The sequence below is a fragment of the Topomyia yanbarensis genome, chromosome 3 (assembly GCF_030247195.1).
Source record: "Topomyia yanbarensis strain Yona2022 chromosome 3, ASM3024719v1, whole genome shotgun sequence".
NCBI lineage: Eukaryota > Metazoa > Arthropoda > Insecta > Diptera > Culicidae > Topomyia > Topomyia yanbarensis.
In genome coordinates, this window is record NC_080672.1 from 9,944,680 (window position 1) to 9,966,852 (window position 22,173).

Genomic DNA, 22,173 nt, shown 5'->3' on the forward strand with positions numbered 1-22,173 from the left:
CGGGCGGCGATTTTTTCTGATTGCAACATGTGATGATTAGGTTGTTTATTTAAAATGTTCAATTTTCTTAGTTTGAGTGGTTAATTACAGATTTTTCATTACATACAATTTCTTTTCAAAATGGCGTGTTCGAGAGCGTCAGTCATAAGCTTTTAGTGCCTCGGTACTGTGCGAGTGAGATTGGAAAGCATTACTTGATTTGTTAGGGATTGAAAAAAGCTCCGTGCTTAGCCGAGACTATAGCTTCGTGCTGGTGGGTAATGCGTGGCAGCTTCGTGCATGACTAATGTGTCAAATAGCCGGACGGCTGTAGAGAGAAATAAAAAAGCTCTGTATCCCACTGGACTAAAGCTTCGTGCTGGTTGTTGATGTATGGTAGCTTCGTGCTAGTTTCGAAGCGATAGAACTTCGCGCTGGGTATGTTAAAATAAAGCTTATTTTTTTTTGCTTTGTTGTTTGTGTCAACAGATGCGGCGGTGATGCCAGCTTTTATGGTTGGATCGGATCCCAGAAATGATTGGGGAAAATGGAAACGCGCATTCGAGCGATTTATAGCAGCAAATGGAATAGTTGATGAGGAAGAAAAATATAATCTGCTTTTGGTACTTGGAGGAATTGAACTTCAAACGTACTACGATAAAGTTGACAAAGTACAGGTTGGCATAGCAATCGAAAATTCTTCAGAATTTCGAGTTTTGCAATATGAGTCGGCTCTAGTGTCGATCGATAATTATTTCGCACCTCAACTAAATAAACGATTTGAGAGGCATCAGTTTCGTTCACTTAAACAGGAAATAGACGAGAATTTCGAAGATTTTGTCTTTCGGCTTAAAGAACAAGCAAAAAGATGCAGATTTCACGACATTGACGATATGATCGTAGACCAGATCATCGAATCTTGTCAGTCTTTAGATTTACGAAAAAGACTTTTGACCGAAGAGAAGAATCTCACTGAAGCTTTACAGCTGGGGAAGACAATCGAAGAGGTACAAAAACAAGCAAAAGAATACGAAAAACCTTCGGTATCTTTAGAGCAGCACTCGGTCATACAAAAAGTATCAGAAAAACCAACTTTTCCAAAGAAGTTTGCTGAGAATAGTTCACGGAAGTGCTATAATTGCAACCGATCGGGACATATTGCCAGGGATACCGAAAAATGTCCAGCGAGGAATGTGATGTGTTATAACTGCGGTACAAAAGGCCATTTTAAAATATGCTGCCGTAAAAGAAAGAGCAACGACATCATTCAAAAGGGGGACAAGAAAAAGATATTCGCGGTTTTCGATGGCGATATGAACGAGAAGCAGCAAGGAGTTTTTTTGTAAATGACAACGAAACATCCGAAATTCTCCAGTTCAATCTCGGAGGCGTGCCTACTAAAATGGTGGTAGACTCTGGCTCATCGGCAAACATAATTCGAGAAAGTACGTATCATATGTTGAAACAATTGGGAGCTGCAATCATTAACGAAAAAAACGCCGAGGAAATGAATTTAGCGTTTGAAGCTTTCGCGAGCGATGGAAAAATTCATTTCAGTAAAGTTTTCGAAGCAGAAATCGGAATACCGAACGAAGAGAACGGCATTTGGGCACACATTCTAGTGGCTCCAAAGGGTCAAACAGATCTTCTCAGTAAATCAACTGCATTTGCCCTTGGGGTCCTGAAAATCGGGTATAATGTTAACAAAATCATCGGGGGAACTTCAGAATCGGTCGAGGAGCAGGAGTTTCCGAAAATACTTAACTTTCCGCTGAAAATACAGATCGATCCCAACGTATCACCGGTTATCCAGCCCGCGCGAAGACTACCAATAGCAATGGAAGCCGATGTAGAAAAGGTAACCAAATCAAGCTTCATTTCGAATCGATTGTCATTTTTTTCATAATAAAATTTCTATCTGAAGGTTATTCAAGAATTGTTAGATAAAAAAATTATTGAGCGTGCCGAAGGACCACTATCATGGGTTTCACCACTTGTACCGGTTCGGAAATCAGATGGGAGAATAAGGCTTTGCGTCGATATGAGGGTTGCTAATCAGGCTGTGATTAGGGAAAATTATCCAATGCCAAACATCGATTCAGCTCTTGCATCTATTCGAAAGATTTCTAAATTGTCGAAAATTGACTTAGAGTCTGCATATTATCATTTTGAACTAGAGCCCCAAAGTCGAAACATAACCACATTTGCATCTAGAAGTGGGGTATATCGATTTCAAAGATTAATGTTTGGAATCAAGTCGGCCCCAGAGCTTTTCCAACGAGCAATGGAGAACTTGTTCCGCGGAATTGATGGGTTAATAGTTTTTATGGATGACTTACTTGTTCATGGGTGTTCCGACGAAGAACACGATGAAAGGTTGCTGGAAGTAATGTCACGGCTAAAAGAATGGAAAATGAAAGTTAACGAGAAGAAAACTGTTTTTGGAGTAACCGAAGCGGTTTTCTTAGGTCACCTTATTTCGGTAAATGGAGTCAAGCCTACTCAGGACAAGGTCCAAGCAATATTGGACCTACGACAACCTAAAGATATTACAGAACTTAGATCACTCTTGGGCATGATCACTTTCGTTGGAAAATTTATCCCTAATTTAGCCACTATAACGTTCCACATGAGGCAGCTTCTGGTTAAGAATACAACTTTCATGTGGCAAAAAATTCATACTGATGAACTTGAACGGATAAAATCCGTGCTAGGAAAAGTAGATGCTCTTGGGTTTTATGACTTGAAAGACGAAACGATGTTAGTAACGGACGCCAGTCCAGTGGGTATTGGTGCAATTCTCATACAAGTAAAGGACGGGATATCCCGAACAGTATACTGTGCATCTAAAAGCCTTGCAAGCCATGAGAAAAAGTATTGTCAGACCGAAAAGGAGTGTTATGCCATAGTGTGGGCGATGGAAAAACTATATATTTACCTATCCGGACGACATTTCACCCTCATCACTGACTGCAAACCGCTACAATATTTATTCAATCGTGCGCAATCAAAACCATCGGCGAGAATAGAGCGATGGATTTTGAGATTACAGGCGTTTGATTTCGAAGTCCGATATGAACCAGGGGATCTAAACCTAGCGGATTCTTTCTCGAGAATGGCTGTCAAAGATGAATATTCAAATGGCGAGCCAGATGTGGTCAACTGGCTGATTAACGAAATTAAACCAGTGGCGATTAAATTTGAAGAGTTGGAAAACGCAACGATGCAAGACGACGAACTGTGTAAGGTGAAATATGCGATTTCTAGCGGAAATTGGGACGATGTTGCACTACAATATAAAACAACGACAATTAAAGAGGATCTCATTCAATACGGGGATTTGATTTTAAGAGGGGACAGGATCGTAATTCCAGATAGTTTACGAGAGAAGATCGTACAACTTGCTCACATAGGGCACCAAGGAAGCACGGGAATGAAGGCACATCTTCGTTCAAAAGTATGGTTCCCAGGAATGGACCAAATGGTAGAACAATTGGTTAGAAGCTGTAAGCCATGTCGAATGACTTCTTTGCCAGATAAACCGAACCCAATTATACGCCGCGTACCAACTCAGCCATGGCAGGATCTGGCCATGGATTTTAAAGAAGGGTTACCCTCGGGGAAATCACTGCTGGTTGTAGTATGCTATACAAGCCGATTTATTCAGATAAAACCAATGAAACCTGCGACGTCTCAAAAAGTAGTCAGTGCATTGTTGAAAATGTTCGCTTCTTTTGGCATCCCACGTTCGATAACTGCAGATAATGGACCACAGTTTAGATCGGTTGAGCTTAAACAGTTTTGTACCAGCTACGGCATTCATTTAAATTTGTCTACCCCGTATTGGCCGGAACAAAACGGTGCTGTAGAAAGGCAAATGAGGAATCTGGGAAGACGCATTAAAATAAGCGTTATACAAAAAACAGAATGGGAAACGGATTTGGAGGAATATCTCTTGATGTACCATTGTACACCACAAGAGACAACGGGGATCTCTCCAGGTAAAATGATGTTTAACCGCGAATTAAGGAACACGCTTCCATCAACACTTAAGAATGATAGTCTGTCACTGGAAGCTTCGAAAGATCGGGATATGACCTTTAAGGAAAAGAATAAAATCAAAATCGACGAACGACGCCAGGCAACGGTACATTGTCTTAAAGAAGGGGATACAGTGCTGATGAAAAATTTGAAGATCGGATCATTACAACCTAAGTTTGGAAACGAAGAGTTTAAAGTTGTTTGTGTGAATGGGGGGGGGGGGGGGGGGGCGATTACTGTTAAGTCAAAGGAAAGTGGTAAAGTGTATGTAGGAAACAGCACACATCTCAAACGACTAGAAGCCCGAGACCCTTTGAATGAAATAGAGGAACAAGAACATCAAAGAGCGGTCGATGAAGGAGTTGAGGGTACTGGTAAGTCAAGCGAATTGATAGTTTCAGAAGAAATAGGAAACGCAGACGTATCAAAGAAGCGCAGGATTTGTCGTAAACCGGTAAGATTAAATGACTTTGTTGAATAAAATATGTAGTGATTAAATAAAAAGACTCGAGGCATAAAATGATGCCAATCAATACGTGATACATTTTAAAAATTTTGGAGGGATGTATCGGGTTAGCCCATACACTGCTCGGCTGATGGGTGCTTTGGGTGAGACGAACGCGAAAGCGTCAGTCGAGGTTTGGACGCGATCGCGAACGGTCGATGTGATACGCGCTAAGTGATACCATACGACAGTGTACAACAAGGTCAAACGATACAACACCTATTTTATTGGTCAGCAGTGTAATTGTGTATTCATATTTGCTAGTGGATAGATCAATTTGCTTGGGTGGGGGACATGTGGATCCTGCTAGTTGTCAACCCTTTTGCCCTTGGGTGTGATGCTAGTTCAGGAAAGGATTGCAGGACTGGCACCTAAGAGATACTTATTTTTATGATGATTTAACTCGACCAAGCATAGCAGCTCCTAGAAATCCTGAGTAACCTTTTCGGGTCGATGTGATCTGTTCGAGTCGAACCAGATAACAATTCGGTTCGAGCAAACTTTATAGGGAATCGCGGATAAACATTTTCCAAATTCTTTATGGGCAGAGATTCTTTTTGTGAAACCTAGAAATACCTTCACCCGTGCAGTTACTCAGAATAATGATAAAAGGAAAAACATTGAGGATTTGCCTGATCCATATCCTAATAACCACCAATATTGACTAGAACAGGGATTATCTAATTCTGTTTTAAGATGAGGGTGAAACAGTACAGTTATAGGAAAAGATATTCGCGAGTAAGGTTTAACACTGCTAGCATTTTCATCGTATCCATTAATTGTCGATTGATCCGCTTTGGACTTATGAGACAAGTAGATTAGGAAGAGCAAGAGATAGACGCAGATTCAATGCGAAACTCTCCACTATGACGTAATTTCCAACGCGACCGTAGGATATGATTTTCCATAGAGTTGGCCAGACTAGATGACTATGTGTGTAGGAGCAATGTATCCCTGAGCAATATGGAAGGACAGCCTCTGAGACGACGTGATGCGCGGTCATAGCTGTGGTCATTAAGCATACCAACAGGTGCAACGGTGTGCCGGTATGTGTACAGTTAATGCACATACGTTGCAGACATAGGTTGTTGAGACAGCCCGATAACTTCCTTCTAGTACATTTTTGGTGTAGATCCGGTCTGATCGGCATTTCCTTGTTCTTTTGATGATACTGAAGGGGATCGTTGCGACCTTTCTTCAATGTGGAGACTTTGCCACACCCTACAACGCTATCATTGTTTTATTGTTTCCCACCCAACTGGCTTAGCGGATATAAAGGCGGTAGATTGTCCATTTATTCTGCGTGACACGTTTTAAATCAGGATTGATACAACTTGCAGCCAACAGTGGTACTGTTATTGGTAAATGGCAGCACCACCACGGCCTACAATCCCCCACCTTAAAAACGCAGCAGCTACCAGTGGGATGGGAGCGAATTGTTATGTTACGTTATGTTATATAAGTGCAAAGATCATAAATGCTAAAATTCACTTACTCAACAGATCTTCCATACTTAACCTTCCGGTGGGTGCGCTGAATTGTGCGACGCTAGCAGTACATATTTTGATAACTTATTTCTCAGCTTTGTGGAATCGAATATTGCTTGAAGTGTCAGTATTATGTGTGCATATGGTTATAGATTTTCGATCAGCGATATACTCAATACCATCATATTTTTGTTCACTCTAGATAATCCCATGCATGAGTTTTCGCAAATTATTAAGCCTTAATAAATCCTAGAATGTAATTTTTTTTATCCAGATGACAAACAATGATAACCAAAGCGATACAGAGAGAAAAAAGATGAGTGTTGTGAATAAATAAATATATTTAGGCCACTCAGTATGGTTCAACGGATATGAAACAGGAACATGCATAGCCATCTTTTGTGATAGAAACATTATTGGAAGACATAATAAGTACTTTTAAATATACTAAAGTTTAGTGGCTCGAAGCAGTTGGCGAATTTATATCTATACAGTCGTGATTCGCTGGTTGGTCACTTTTTAACTGGACCGCTTTTTAGTTGAACCTCCGCTAGTTCGACCATTGTCCAACTAAAAAGCATCTGAACGCCAAAATCTCATTTCGAATTAACTTTGACAATCTATTTATCAATCTTTTACAGTCTTCTTTGGAGTTTTTGACATTTGTCAGTCGGTCCAACTAGCGAATCAAATCCGTTAGTTGGACAGAGGCTGTAGCCCAACCAGCGAATCACGATTGTATAAACTAATCTGATCCCTGACAGTGGTTGCCATCGGCTCAGTCACTTTTGCGCGTCATGCATTCACTGACTTACAATCGAATTGTCCCTCGACTAAACTGGCACAACGTGTCCATTCCCCTTAGTGGTATAAGGAGAACAGACATATAAGCTAAAACAAACTTTCCCGAAAAACCTGTGTAAACATTTAAATGAAAATACGTTGAAAATCACCATCGCATTCAGGTTCGCATGCGTGAATCACCATTGTGTCTATTGTATACGCCCTTTGCGTATAACAGCGACTTTCATAAGATAACGCTATGTAACGTTTTCAAAAGAACATTGAATATAATATCGGCAGAGCCGTCACTTTTGATTGAACTCTTAACCCAGTTAGTTCGCCTTCTCTCTCTCCGAAACCCCTTATTTATAGGATAGCTACCGTGATAAAATAAGTAAGTATAAAGTTATTAAAGTGGCGACGAGATAAAATCCGAAAAGTGCAAAGTGCGTGCACGAAGAAAATCAGTGAAGTGATTAATCCGAAAACAAAGTGATCACCCGAAAAAGTGGGTTATATCCGAAATTGATTAAGTGGAAAAAGCACTTTTTTTTTTGGAAAACACCATTTTGTAAACGACAGTACAATAAAAGATTTTCTTTACAATTGACAATTGTGCCAACGGCACAAAAGCATTCTTTTATTTTAACAATTTTATTTGTTTTGACAAGAAACTAATTGGTTTTGTTTGCATTATTTTCACAGCAATTGTGTGCATTTCTCGCGACTTGTGCGTGCCGAGGGTACAAGCGAAGGCTCGGGTACGGCAAACAGGCCGCAGTGAAGAGGAGACAATTATTTTACCCCATCGCCGTTAGCAGTCGGTTCATCTAGGGTGGCGTCGGCAATAGTGGACTACGGATAATTTGGAGTAAGGTGTAGCATAGTACAATTACTATAGCCAAACGACAATCAGGGTGAGAATTCACTAAGGAAACACGGGTGAGTCGATTCAATTATTATTCATATTTTTTTTATATAATTATCGGCATCTGGGACTAAATTTGAAAACTTATTTGTTCCAATTTTTATCAGAAACATGGCCCATTTAAGCATGGCGTCATCCATCGAACCCTACCGCAAGGGTGTCTCTTTCGGTGATTGGGTCGACAGATTAGAATTTTGTTTCGTTGCAAATAATGTTGACGAAAACCTGAAAAAGGCCCATTTTATTACATTGGCCGGTCCTCTTGTTTATGCAGAATTGAAACTGCAATACCCGGTAGAAAATTTGAACAATGTGTCGTATAACGACATGGTTAAAAAGTTGAAGAATAGATTTGACAAAAAGCCTTCTTGCTTAGTACAACGTTTGAAATTCTCAAACAGGGTTCAGCAACCAGATGAGTCGCTTGAGGACTATGTGTTATCCGTCAAACTGCAGGCGGAGTTCTGTTCCTTTGGTGAATTTAAGAATCAGGCAATTCGCGACCGTATTATTTCGGGCATTAGGGATACTCGACTTCAAGAGAAAATTCTGAATGAAGATGAAGATTTAAACGTAGAAGCAACTGAAAAAATCATTATGACTTGGGAAATGGCGAAGTGCAACGCCAAATCATTGGGAATAGAAAACAAAACAGAATCTCTTGCTCCTTTGAATGCAATAAGACGCCCAAGAGGGTTAATGTTGGAGAAACTGGGAGCTACACTGGAGGCAGCCAGGGTAGCAAATCAACCAGGTTCTTCCAAAGTTCCCATAAGGGACAGGTTAGGTTTCACGCCTTATGCTCGGAATAGTCCGCGTTACAGAGGGAACAATCAAAACTCAAGAATGACTGAATGGAACAACGGCCTAGATAAGGTAAAAAAAGACCATTCTCAATTAATTTGTGATTTTTGCGGAAAGAAAGGTCATATAAAGAAGAAATGCTTTAGGTTGAAGAACTTACACCGCGACGCAGTAAAATTTGTAGACTCATGGAATGAACCTGGACCCAGCACGGACCGGAGCCTCAGCGAGTTGTTCGACAGGATGCGAGCTGACGACGTCGAAAGCGACAACAATGATGATAAAGGTGACGTTCAATGTATGTTAGTGTCGTCCATTAATAAAATTAATAACCCTTGTTTAGTTAATGTAATCATGGAAGGAAAATCTATCCAAATGGAAGTTGATTGTGGTTCTTCAGTAACCGTTATGGGAAAACAGCAATATGAATCGAACTTTAATATTCCCCTAAAAAAATCGGATAAACGATTATTGGTTGTGAATGGGGATAAACTTAAAATATGGGGTGAAACAAAGGTTTCAGTGATGCTTGGAGGAAAACAAGCTAGTTTGACTTTGGTAGTTTTAGATTGTAAAAATAGCTTTGTACCTTTACTTGGACGTGACAGTTTAGATGTATTCTTCAATAATTGGAGAAACTTTTTTGGTAATTCGTTGGAAATCAACAATATAAATTATGGGAATAATACGGACCAGATTTGAAACAAAAATATGCAGATGTGTTTATCAAAGATTTTTCTTCGCCTATAGTGGGTTTCGTGGCGGATTTGGTGCTCAGTAACGAGGAACCAATTTTTAAAAAAGCATATAATGTTCCTTATAGATTGAAGGATAAAGTGTTGAATTATTTACAAAAGTTGGAAGATGAAAAAGTAATTACTCCGATCAAAACGAGCCAATGGGCGTCTCCTGTAGTGATCGTGATAAAAAAAAATAATGATATTAGATTGGTTATAGACTGCAAAGCTTCTATAAATGGCCTGCGTCAAGCCAAACCGAACTAAGCGCCATAATTTTTTTCGTATATTTTTCGTACCAAAATTCATTTTTCGATAACTTACCATTTACGTAGAAAGTCAAAGAACACTTGCTTGCTTTCGTTTGCTATTTGAGCTCCCAAAACAATAGATATTAGAGTTCCTGGTGTTACATTGGATGTTAAAGCGATTTTAGATAAAGTACCTCAAAATGGCGCTTGGTCCTCTTTGGCTTAACACAGGCCAAATAAATTATTGATTCCAAATACCTACCCATTGCCGTCGGCTCAGGATTTATTTGCTGGGTTGGCAGGGTGTAAAGTATTCTGCTCTTTAGATCTGGAGGGCGCTTACACACAGTTGTCCTTATCAGAAAAGTCTAGGAAATTCATGGTAATCAACACTATTAAAGGGTTATATACCTATAATAGGTTGCCGCAAGGAGCATCATCCAGTGCTTCAATTTTCCAACAAGTGATGGACCAAGTTTTACAAGGAATTGAATATACATACTGTTATTTGGATGATGTTCTTATTGCTGGTAAAAATTTACTGGATTGCTTGGGGAAATTGGAATTAGTTTTGACTAAATTGTCGGCAGCGAATATAAAAGTAAATTGGGAAAAGTGCAAGTTTTTTGTTACTGAATTACCTTATTTAGGACACATAATTAGTGAAAAGGGTTTGTTGCCGTGTCCAAGTAAGATATCGACTATTAAGGAAGCAAAGGTACCAAAGAACGTACAAGAATTGAAATCTTTTCTGGGGCTCATAAACTATTATCACAAGTTTATACCACATTTGTCATCAAAACTATATTACTTGTATAATCTTTTAAAAAATGATACTAAATACGTATGGGACGCTAATTGCGATAAGGCCTTTGAAGAAAGTAAAAAATCATTGATAGCGACGAATTTCTTAGAATTTTTTGATCCAAACAAACCCATAGTGGTTGTTGCTGATGCTTCGAGCTATGGCCTTGGTGGAGTAATTGCTCACACTATAGATGGAATTGAAAAGCCGATATGCTTCACTTCCTTCTCTTTGAATTCAGCGCAGAAAAACTATCCAATCTTACACTTAGAAGCCTTGGCTCTGGTTTCCACAATAAAAAAATTTCATAAATACCTTTACGGACAAAATTTTTTTGTTTTCACTGATCACAAACCTTTAGTTGGCATTTTTGGTAAGGAAGGCGGAAACTCCCTTTTTGTAACGAGACTCCACCGATATATTTTGGAAATTTCTATATATAATTTTGAAATTCAATACCGACCATCCGCCAAAATGGGCAATGCAGATTTCTGTTCCAGATTTCCATTAGAACAGAAAATTCCAGAAGAATATGATAAAGAGTTTGTCAGAAGTATTAATTTTACGAAAGAGTTGCCCATTGATCACATTAAAATAGGTCAAATGACTAATGGTGATGAGTTTTTACAGACAATTATTAGATACATTCGCTGCGGTTGGCCCAAAAGAGTCGATAAACGTTTCATCAATGTTTTTTCTAATCATCAAGAATTAGAGATTGTTGACGAATGCTTAATGTATCAGAATAGGGTAGTTATACCACAGCTAATGCAGAACGAAACATTAAAGCTCTTACATGCGAACCACGCAGGAATGGTGAAAATGAAGCAGCTAGCTAGGCGCTCGGTTTATTGGTATGGTCTTAATTCAGATATAGAACGGTTTGTTAAATCTTGTCATGAATGTAACAGTATGGCGATAGAACCAAATTCAAAAGTGGAATCCAAATGGATTCCTACAATTCGACCGTTTAGCAGAATTCATATTGATTTCTTTCATTTTGAACATCATACCTTTTTACTTATGGTAGATAGCTATTCAAAATGGGTTGAAATAGACTGGATGAAAAATGGCACGGACGCAGGAAAAGTTCTGAAGAAACTTGTTGCTTTATTTGCTAGATTTGGGTTATCGGATGTTTTAGTATCGGACGGCGGTCCTCCGATCAATTCCTTCAATTTTGTCGGGTTTCTGGAAAGACAAGGTATAAAAGTATTTAAAAGTCCGCCATATCATCCTTCAAGTAATGGTCAGGCAGAAAGATTAGTCAGAACTGTTAAAGAAGTTGTGAAGAAGTTCCTTATGGATCCAGAAACTAAAGGATTGGACCTGGAAGATCAGATAAATTTATTTTTATTTACATATAGAAACACTTGTTTGATAAATGATAAACAATTTCCATCTGAAAAAGTTTTATCATATGCACCTAAAACGCTTATTGATTTACTAAATCCAAAAAAGCAATTTAAAAGACAAATATCTATACCAAATCCTTCTGTGGATGAAAAATCATCTTTAAATGCTCCTACGATTGTAGGAGGGCATATTAACGATATTTTTGACAATCTGATAGAAGGTGATGAAGTGTGGTACAAGAACCATAACCCACATCAGCACATGCGTTGGTTAAAAGCAATATTTTTAAAACGTTTCTCTAAAAACACATTCCAGATTACGATTGGAAACGTGCCAACAATGGCACACCGTACTCAGCTAAGAGTTCCTGATTCCGGCCAGAGAAGACCAAACGTGATCTCAAGATACAGACCGGCCAAAGGGACGGAGTGTGTAGAGACAAACACGAACAGTGAGGATGAAGAAGGATTCAAAGGATTTAGTGAGCTCGAATTGGAGAGGAGAGGAACGAAGAGGAAATTGCAGACATTAATACTGCCGACGGAACGGTCGGGGATAGAACCACAGATACCACAAAGGTGGATTCGAATTTTGTTTACAAATAGGAAAGAGAAAAGACTAATGTCAAATTATACTGTGAAATTTACACAAATTCAAGAAAGCTTGATCTCGAACTAGTTTGAATTGAAAAACTAATCGAATTTTAAATAATCTAAGTGTTTGAAATATACATAAGAATTGTTTTAGGTTTAAGCAAAAAAAAATATAAAAGGTGAAGAGCTATTGTGTACGCCCTTTGCGTATAACAGCGACTTTCATAAGATAACGCTATGTAACGTTTTCAAAAGAACATTGTATATAATATCGGCAGAGCCGTCACTTTTGATTGAACTCTTAACCCAGTTAGTTCGCCTTCTCTCTCTCCGAAACCCCTTATTTATAGGATAGCTACCGTGATAAAATAAGTAAGTATAAAGTTATTAAAGTGTCCAAGTTTGCACACACATGTTCCGTACAGCGATTGCTGGCCGATCGAAGCGCCGACCAGTGGCAAGTTGCTACTCGCTGTTGTCATTTCAAAGCGACAGTTTTATTGAAAAATGTATATTGAAAAAGATTATATAGAGATAAAGCTACTTGACCTATCACCACGTACCCCTCCTGAGCTAATTGTAGAATGCATGTCGCAATACGAAGAATTAGAATCCGTTACACCTGATATGTGGAGAATTTTTTTCCCCTAGCAAAGTTCTTGTGGCGAGAATGCTGATCGAAAGACCTATCCCATCTCACTTGACTATAAAGCTCAAAACCCACGAAGCTACTATTAATCGAACTACGTTATGTACCCATGAGGGGCAGACTCTTGCGTGCATGTATTGTAATCAGATAGCGCACCACGGACAACATTGCGCGGAAGATACAGAGGAAAATGCATCTCTACCGATTACCAACGCATCCACGGCAAACCAACCCAAAACAGAGTTTTCCATACCAATACCTGAACCACAAACGGTTGCCAAATTTGTGGCAGCTGTTCAGACCATATTCACAACCGCAAAAGCAGCATCCAGCAACCCAAAAACACCTGTAAGCAACATCGGCGAAGAAGATAATAATGATGACGGATTTACACTGGTCACCCGTAAATGCAAGAACACTTTTAACGACGATAAGCTTGGTGTGAAGGACAGGGGAGAATCGAATGATCCCGGCGAGCTGGCAAATGTTTTCCCGCCGCGAAAGAAGGTCTCCGCGCGTGATAAAAAGTTGCGCGCGAGATCCAACGGATAATCAAAAATATTTGTTTTTCTTTTTATTTTTTATATATTGCAAAAACATGAAAGATGCACGGCTCCGTTAAGCTACCGCTATGAGCCGTGTCAAATAAACGGAAACACAAAAAACAGAATGTGACCCACTAATTCGATTTTGGGAAGTATTTCTAGTTATTTTACGTAGGTAATAGTAAAAAAAAAGGAATCTGTATTTCCAACTTCGGCTGCATCTGAAAAGACCAACAACATATGATTTAATGACCTGATTGGACCAATCTTGGTGTAATAGTTCTGAATGGATTGTGATGCATAAATTGCTCCTTTTTCTGTTTCGTGATCCACGATCTAGGGTGCGGGTGCCCTTAAACAAACGTCATAAAAGCTGCTTTGATGTCAATTATTTCTTGAGCGTTTTTTCAAAACGTCATATCTGCAATGAGTTACTCTCTTTGTTTACTTTCTCTTCTGTTAATAATTCGGTCACTTTAACGTTTATCCCTCAACTCTTTGCATAATATGCTAGTTAAAACCACCGTCTTTCGATCTGTACTGTAAAATAAGTGAAAAGTATTATAGTGACGCCGTAGAAAATCAAAAGTGAAAGTAAACAGAGTAACTCATTGCAGATATGACGTTTTGAAAAAACGCTCAAGATTTGCTGTCAATTCAAAGTACACGCGAATCTACGGCTATAGTATAGAAGGTGGAAACATTATTGTTTCTATATAGTGGCTTATTTTTCGACAAACATTCCATTCGTAACAAAATATAAATTTATTTTTCCTTGATCTGAAAAATAGTTTAACTGCCAGGTTCTCGTTAACCATGAAAAAATTACAATTGGAAGCCGAATAAAATGAAGGAAAAAACGAAAACACGCTGTGTTATGATTTGTTCTTATTGCTTCGGTATCCGAATAGAAATGAACAGTAACAAAATCATATTTTTCACTGTTACAGTACTGTAATTTTACAATAATTTACCACCAAGTCCAGTGTTATACCACAATACAGAAACAATAAACTTTAACGTTTCTATAGTATATTTTAATGTAAAATCGACTTTTACAGTAAAAAGGAGGTGGTTAGGACCTTAATATTGAATAATTGATTTTTTCTATACATTTATCTCAGGAACAGTAAAATTTAATGTGATTGTATTGTTTAGTTTTTTACAATAAAATTTATTGTTACCCGTAATTTTATTGTAAATCTACTGCGAGAACTTAACGTCAAACAAGGTTGAAACAGAGAAATAACCATAATATCTACTGTTTTATTATTGTTTGCAGGATAAATGCTATTGTAAATTTCTATCCACGTATGCAAAGATTTAACTTTAGTTACAATGGGTTTGGTACCAACAAACCAGCACAAAAATATAATTGTTTCCACCTTTTTTTCTTACATCGTGTACGCGTACGGCGTATATGTTTTATGTACGCGAAAAATCGATACTTCAGTACATCAGCTTGCGCGAACGAAATGAGTGCTACACTTGTAAGCATTGCTGAGGAGGATTTCTTCGGCACAGTGATCCGATATGGACTATACGTCGGAGCGATATTCCAAATGGTTTGCTTAGCAGCCTGCATAGTACTTCCGGATTCATCTGGAGGCGGTGACGGCTTCAATGGAACAAAGGTAAGTCTGGGTAAATTGCTACGAAAAACGTTCGTCTAATTTCCTTTGCGATGTCTTCAGGGCAACGACAGTGAAGATTCCAGCTCGGAGCATTCATCACCGCAGAACACCCCCAGACGTCCATACCACCGAAGTCGGAAACAGGACAAGAAAAAGAGGCGTTAAATTAACAGTCACGGATACTGGATTTTCAAGCTGTCGTGTAATGTTTAGGTGTTGATTTTTATACATGGTATTAATTCTAGGATTTTATTATAGAACGGTTCTTTTTTAGTTTTTTAATCTCAGACAGATTAAGTACTAAACGATATAAAAAGTATTGTCATTGATTACCTTAAAAATAGTGATTCACTTCAATCCCTTCCGATTAGTATTTGCAGATTTCTTTCTGTTTCGTTCAAAAACGTAATAAATTCAAAAGAAATTATTTATTCTGGAAAAAAAGATTTTTCTAGTACCTAAATAATTGTCATCAAATGGTCCCTGAATACCTGATCATACAAACACCACTAACAGTAACAACACCTTTTCAATAGTATTTTCACTAATCTAATGAGGAATAGAAAAATATTGCTAAACCTTTGAATGTATCTCGTTTTGGGCGCATTTCATGATGTCCAACGCACCCTTCGATATCAGGTCATGCGCTAAGCGTTGCCCTAATCTTTCGGCCGATTCAAAGATATCCCGTCGAACGGGTTTGTGGCGGAACATGCCGCAGAAAAGCATCTCACTGCTATCCTCCAAAGTAGGTGTCACAATAACACGCTGTAGATTCTCGTTGTAATCTAGAATCTTGGCTTGTTGCGTCAGAAATGGACATTTATCAATACTTGCTTCTTGAAGGGGCTGTTGCTCCGCATGCTTGGCATTAATCCATTTTCCGCTGATGGGACATTTAAGAGCACCCTGGCCGGATTGATCTACCTTTTGTTCGGTACTGACATATGGACAATCTCCCATAAAATCAACTCCCACTGGAAATGCACTGCTTGGGCAAATGCTGAGGTCCTTTGCATCCCCTTGTCCTTTTTCCTGTATCGTATTTTCTACCTTTGAACCTTTTTTCTCCCCAGAGAAAGGACACTTTTGGAACATATCACCGTGAGTGGCCATGAACTTTGCTAAATCAAGCGACTCTCCTATTTGCGAACAACCAGGCTCGGAATCATCTACAATCTCCGGACTCTTTCGTTGTTTTTCTGTGATGTTTGTTTGTGTCAATAGACTTGCACCAATAGCATTGTCGGTCACATCCTCTGCAATTCGAGTTTTCTTTGCAGGAAGCGTGTTCCCATTATCTAAATCTAGTTCGTCGGTATCAAGCAATTGAAACGAGCAACCATCTTCCGCTCGTAATTCTGTTTTACCGTCCAAACTCCAGACAGCACCCGTAATGTTGAGTAATGTGGAATCTCTTTTCCGTTTCAAATTTGTACAAACAGCAACCGGTGCACTACATCCACCTCCCAGTGTTTTCAAGAAACTTCGTTCGGCTAAAATCCTACACTGAGTATCCAAATGGCAGAGCTGGTACAACATTTCTAGAATATATTCGTCATTGGAACGACATTCGACAGCTAACGCACCTTGTCCCACAGCATAGAGTATCTCGGCAGGCTCAATGGTCTGATCGATCCGCTTGTCCCAGGACATTCTTGTTAGACCTGCTTGGGCCAAAATGATGCCCGCAAATTTGGAACTTTCTGCATCCAGCTTAGCCAGACGAGTGTTCAAGTTCCCGCGGATGTCACACACCGTCAAATGGGGATAAGTTCTTGCTAGTTGAGCAGATCTTCGCAGAGATGATGTTCCGATGACGGCCCCTTTCGGCAGTGTATTTAACGTTTTTCCTCGATGCTTTCCGTTTAACACCAGAGCGTCACGAGGATCCTCCCGCTCCAGTACGGCACCGATCGCCATTCCGATCGGCAATGTCGTTGGAAGGTCTTTCAGAGAGTGTACAACAAAATCTACGCCTCCAGTGCGTAGCGCATCTTCCAGGTCTTTGGTAAACAAAGACTTTTCACCGATTTTCGGCAACGATTTGTTCAGCACTCGATCGCCAACCGTTGTCATAGTATCTGGGAGAAGAAACATTGATTTTGTATTATATTACAACAGATTTTAGAGGATGCACAACGAACAATTACTCTGAAGCATAAACTGCTTGGGTCTTTGTGACAATTATTGCAAGTGTTCAGAGGTGATGTCTCGACAACATTATCACTTTTGAAATCAAGTCTGCAGCAGTGTCTTTAACTGCTTATAATCGGAAGCTAGTTTGTAGATAGATAAGGAATCCAGAAACAAGAGGTGTGAAACTAAAAATCGCAACTCATTGCACGTCTCCACCGGTATGATATGAGGGGAGCTTATTTGAGCATGCAACAAAATATTCAACTTGGTGTACACGTTGTCGGGACAACATCTTGAAGAAGTTGCTTGTAAATAATCATGTCTTTGGTACAATTTCAAATGTAAATTAATTTACTTACGTATTTCATATACAACATCGGGGTTGAGCTTTTGTAGACATGTAATAACATATTTCGTTTGAATCAGTGCCAGCTGAAAAACAGAATAAATGAATAAGATGAATATATAAAGCGCCGAGACTCTCTAGATTGATACCAAGCATAAAACTTTGGCCCTATAACAGTTAAGAATTCAAGGTTTTCAATGTTAAATGAAAAATGGTATCATGACATAACACATAAAAGCACTGATATAACATATGCTTCATTGGTCTAGCCACCCACCCCTTTCCTAATCACTTACCTCACTCTTTCTCGAGCCAACACGAATTATTTTCCCCTTCGTTTCTTCACCCGTCATTGCAATTGATACTGGCGAGTTGTCGTGCCTGCCGTTCACCAATTGATACTATACTAGTTTTAGTGTTTGACCTCTGTATCTGATCTCCAACTGACGGGGTGAAAGTTTGAGTAGATCTACTGCTGCCTATTCAACACCCCTTTGGATGTTACTTAACGATCCAGCTCGTCACTTACAGGGCTTCCATACTGATATCTGATACACTTTTGATGATCCAGCTCAGCAATGTCTCACAAAATATTTCCTAGAACTTAGTTTGAGGAATCAGCATATCATTCTCCAGAATGGTTTTTTATGCTTCTCATGCTGCATGCAGCGTGTTACTAAAGTAAACACGTCAACATTAAGTTGACGGCAGGGTAGCCAGAGTATATTTCGTAATATCTGTATTGAACTACACTAAAATCTTATTTTATGTGGAATTTCCAAGGTGTACGCATTTTGCAATAATTTTTATTGCAATTGTAATTTTTTTGAATACGGTATTCTGTTGGTTTACATCTAGTATCAGGACAAGGAAAAATGCTTTGGATATAAGTTACTTGATTAGAGCAGATAAAATTTGAGTTACAATGTAGAATAAGCTTAGTTTAGCCTAATTAATGCAAACCCGAACAGAACGTAACATCGGAATTGTTAGCAGAAACATTGAATTTACAACAGTTATTGTTGTTAACAATATTTTTTATAGTAACATCAATGTTTTGGTTTTCAGCACTTTCTTAGAATTTACACAAAAATGACGCTATTCACTTTCTCGTGCATTCAATTTGTTGTTATTTTTATGCGCATTTTTCACCATGGCGTTCCGTTTGTCCGCTTCGTGGAATATTTTCCGGTTTTAAAACTTTAGTAAGTAGATATTATAATATAATATGATAAATATAAGAAGTCTAATTTAACATTTTTATTTACAGGCGACATGTACGATCGACGCCAGTTGATTGCGGCCTTAAACTTCAATTCCTTACGGGATCGGGGGCACCGTGCACTGATCCGGGTAGTTTTTGGACTGCATTGTCGACATGAGATAAGAAGCAGCTGATGTCACGATTTCTGAAGTACGTTACTTACACTGATATCGGTCGATTGTACACTTCCAGAAACGAATGGGACATTAAATCATAACGATGCGGAAGTATTAACGGAGATGTTTGGTAAAGTACGCAGAGCGACACCAGATGGGAAATTTTGTGATTGCCCGACATATACCCAGAATCAGCAACATATGTGTTCTGGATGTCCCGTTTGTAAATAAATATCCAAAGAACATGACATACTTTGTCATGTAAACAAAACAGCTCTTGGCGGTAGTGGCTTATTCCACGGAACATGACAACTAAGTAAGTAGAAATATGTTTCAATATTACCATGACTACTAAAGGTTTTGTTAGCTAACTTTTTACTGTACGAATTTTTCAGCTGACAAGATTATGCTCTTGCTCCGACCAATGGTGAGTGTGTCGTTCTTGAGCATAGATTAAAAAGGCTGCGTGTTCCCGTATGCGATGCGCTTGTAGGAAACGATTTAAACGTTGAGAAAAGATACTATGTAAGCATCTACAGACTTCAATTTAACTATGTTATAAAAATATGCAAATAAAAAAATGTATGAATCACAATTTTGCTGGAAATTCAATTTAACAGTAAATCCGCTGTAAAAAAAACTAGTAAAATTGTTGTAAAAACAATCTAAATCAACGTTTTGACTTCCAAAATCTACAACAGAATAACATTCTAAATTGTTGTAAGTGGTTTCAAAATGTATGGAGAAAATCCAAATTTTTCATTGTTACATCGCTTAACGACCGCCCTTTTTCGATGTAAAAATTGTATTTACAATGAAATTGATTGTAGAAACAACAAATTTGATAGTATATTCATTGTACATTTTCCAACATATCTAATCTTTTGACATCGTTTTTCATTGTAATGTAACAATGAAAATCACTGTAATTCCGTTATACATTTTTATTCGGGTATTTAAACGCGCCCTGTCGATGCTCTTGTTTGATGGCTAATGGAAGTGCATTCCAGCTTGATACCCCGTGCACTAGCACACTTTTGCCACTGGATGTCGTGTCCCAGGATGGAGTTCCTCACTAGAGCTGTTGTGTCTCGACGACGAAGGTTATGCACGAAACGAATGGCTGATTTAAAGCAGCGGTGTAACTGATTACGTAGAGTAGCTGACAGTCCGGGATAATACACAACGTCGCTATAGGCGAAAGATGGAACCACGACAGCTTGCACAAGCTTAAGACGTGTCGATAGTGATAGCACAGTTGCGAATCTTCTGAAAGTCCTGAGCGTGTTGTAGACCTTCATCACGATATCGTTCATTTGGTATGTCCAGGTTAGTTATCCATGTGTAGTCCGAGGTTTGTGACACGGTTGCCGAGAGGGATTGCTATACCACTGAACGTGATTTCTACTTCTGGTACGACTGAACCATTTTTGCTGAAAACTATCGCTTGCGTTTTCTTTGGGTTCGGGAAAAGGCGATTTCGTTCGGCCCAGTCGACGATCGAAGCCAAATCCTCGTTAATGGCACGAACAAGTCGATCTACTTCATGCGCAGGTCCAGACAGGTAGATTTGAAGGTCGTCTGCGTTTATACGAATTTCGATATATAACCAGATCTTTTTAGTGTGGGTTTTCCAAGTGTTGCCTTTTTGTCGATTCTCAACGTTATGCGGTACGCATCCCCCGCAAAAAAAACTTCAGTAGGGGACCCGGGACTATCAAGGCCGTAGGGGTAATTCAAACGCCCTCAATATTTCTCAGAAAATCGTAAGACTTTCTGTCTGTCGTACATACTCGGGGAAGCGCCACTCTGAAACATTAATTTAGAAAGGAGATACAACGTGTTTGAGTTTCTCGCCATCCTCAAAACAAAAATCATTTTAATGGTAAAACCGTGATTAAAGTAACAAATAAGTGAAAAAGATGGGTGGGTAATGTCAGAGACATAACCGGAGTGAAGTAGAATACACTTTAGACCGGTAAATTCTGCTCTGGAATAAGCAATTTCTATGCGACTTTGTCGACTTTAGCACATTCATAGTTTATTTGGAGTATTTTTGGAATTATCAAGTTGACAATTTGCAACATTCTTTGAAAATATTGTTGAACTTTTATGAATGAAGGCACGCAAACGAACGTTTGACCGTCGTCCTACTACCAGCATCAGAGAAGTAGCAGATCAGCATTTTTCGCTACATGGCCTGTACCAAACAAACCGCTCGTAAGTCCGCCGGAGGAAAGGCTCCCCGCAAGCAGTTGGCAACAGCCCCCTGGCAACCCTATACCATCATATGGAGTTTGACAGCGACCGACATATATGGGGCGTTATTAGAGTTCCTATATATAGAGTTAGGCGGACATAAAAGTCGGAAAACTGGCAGCTCTTATTCCAGGAAGAAAACACTGGCAACCCATGCCAATGTTCAAGCTCTAGCTTAATGATTTCATTGTCGTCGTGAGTTAGAACTTCACATGTACGAATGGAATACCAATTCGAAGATCTGATGATATGATTTCATACTTGTGCGAATATCTCTTTGTGTTACAAAAAAAATCTTGTTCTTTTCGTTTCTCTACACTCGATAACACAAGAAAAGAGTAAAATAATTATGACCATAATCACAATACCTTTTCCATATACATCCAAAAAGAACATGTTATGTGACGTAATGCTCGATTGGCTCCACCATTTGACATGTTCAATTGGCTCCGCTCAGTGTCTCCGCCTAACTATGAATATAGTAACTATAGGCGTTATAGCTATAAAGCCCCAAACAAAGAATTATGTTCGGCACTATGCTCGATATTCAAGCATTCCACACGACGTTTTGCATCTTGTGGGATGATTTAATAATTTAATTTAATTGACATTTTGTAACTAAATACAGCTTCTAATCATTCGGTTCAAAATCAATGTTTTGCCTTTCATGGCAGTGATGCTGGCTGTACAGAGACGTCGTCCTTGACAGGGGGCTGGTTGGCAACGAAGGCCGTGTAAAAGTGCCCCAGTCACGGTTGGCGTTAACAAGCCTCATCGCTACCGAACAGGAACAGTCGCCCTGCGAAAAATTCACAGCTATCAGAAATCGAGCGGGCCTAAATTGTGACCCAAAATAAACCACAAACCAACAAGTTCTTTTCAGGACCAGCCAATTATAAAGTATTATTATTATAAATGAAATTTTCCATTGCCTTACAACCTCCCTCCCCCT

At 39.0% G+C, this 22,173-nt stretch overlaps 3 protein-coding genes across 5 annotated transcripts; 2 read left to right on the forward strand and 1 right to left on the reverse strand.

The window, feature by feature from the left end:
• Nucleotides 1–7,011: 7,011 nt before the first annotated feature.
• LOC131689634 (uncharacterized) lies at nucleotides 7,012–12,224 on the forward strand. 2 transcript variants are annotated; one of them, XR_009305437.1, is made up of 3 exons: nucleotides 7,012–7,189; nucleotides 7,501–7,737; nucleotides 11,992–12,224. XR_009305437.1 is itself a non-coding variant. In XM_058974865.1 (2 exons), the coding sequence occupies exons 1-2, from the start codon at nucleotides 7,835–7,837 to the stop codon at nucleotides 12,045–12,047; spliced, it is 1,035 nt and encodes a 344-aa protein (XP_058830848.1). In that variant the 5' UTR covers nucleotides 7,826–7,834; the 3' UTR covers nucleotides 12,048–12,224. The 2 variants fall into 2 exon arrangements, 1 of the variants encoding a protein (XP_058830848.1); XM_058974865.1 differs by lacking the exons at nucleotides 7,012–7,189; nucleotides 7,501–7,737 and adding an exon at nucleotides 7,826–8,813.
• Nucleotides 12,225–14,902: 2,678 nt separating this feature from the next.
• LOC131689635 (protein anon-73B1) lies at nucleotides 14,903–15,543 on the forward strand. Its single transcript, XM_058974866.1, has 2 exons — nucleotides 14,903–15,097; nucleotides 15,158–15,543. The coding sequence occupies exons 1-2, from the start codon at nucleotides 14,939–14,941 to the stop codon at nucleotides 15,260–15,262; spliced, it is 264 nt and encodes an 87-aa protein (XP_058830849.1). The 5' UTR covers nucleotides 14,903–14,938; the 3' UTR covers nucleotides 15,263–15,543.
• LOC131689632 (porphobilinogen deaminase) lies at nucleotides 15,536–18,256 on the reverse strand. Of its 2 annotated transcripts, none has more exons than XM_058974863.1 (3): nucleotides 17,879–18,256; nucleotides 17,596–17,668; nucleotides 15,536–17,181 (listed from the first exon to the last, which is right to left on the reverse strand). In XM_058974863.1, exons 1-3 carry the CDS (start codon nucleotides 17,933–17,935, stop codon nucleotides 15,671–15,673), a joined length of 1,641 nt encoding a protein of 546 aa, XP_058830846.1. In that variant the 5' UTR covers nucleotides 17,936–18,256; the 3' UTR covers nucleotides 15,536–15,670. The 2 variants fall into 2 exon arrangements, with proteins under 2 accessions (XP_058830846.1, XP_058830847.1); XM_058974864.1 differs by lacking the exon at nucleotides 17,879–18,256 and adding an exon at nucleotides 17,732–17,867.
• Nucleotides 18,257–22,173: the final 3,917 nt, after the last annotated feature.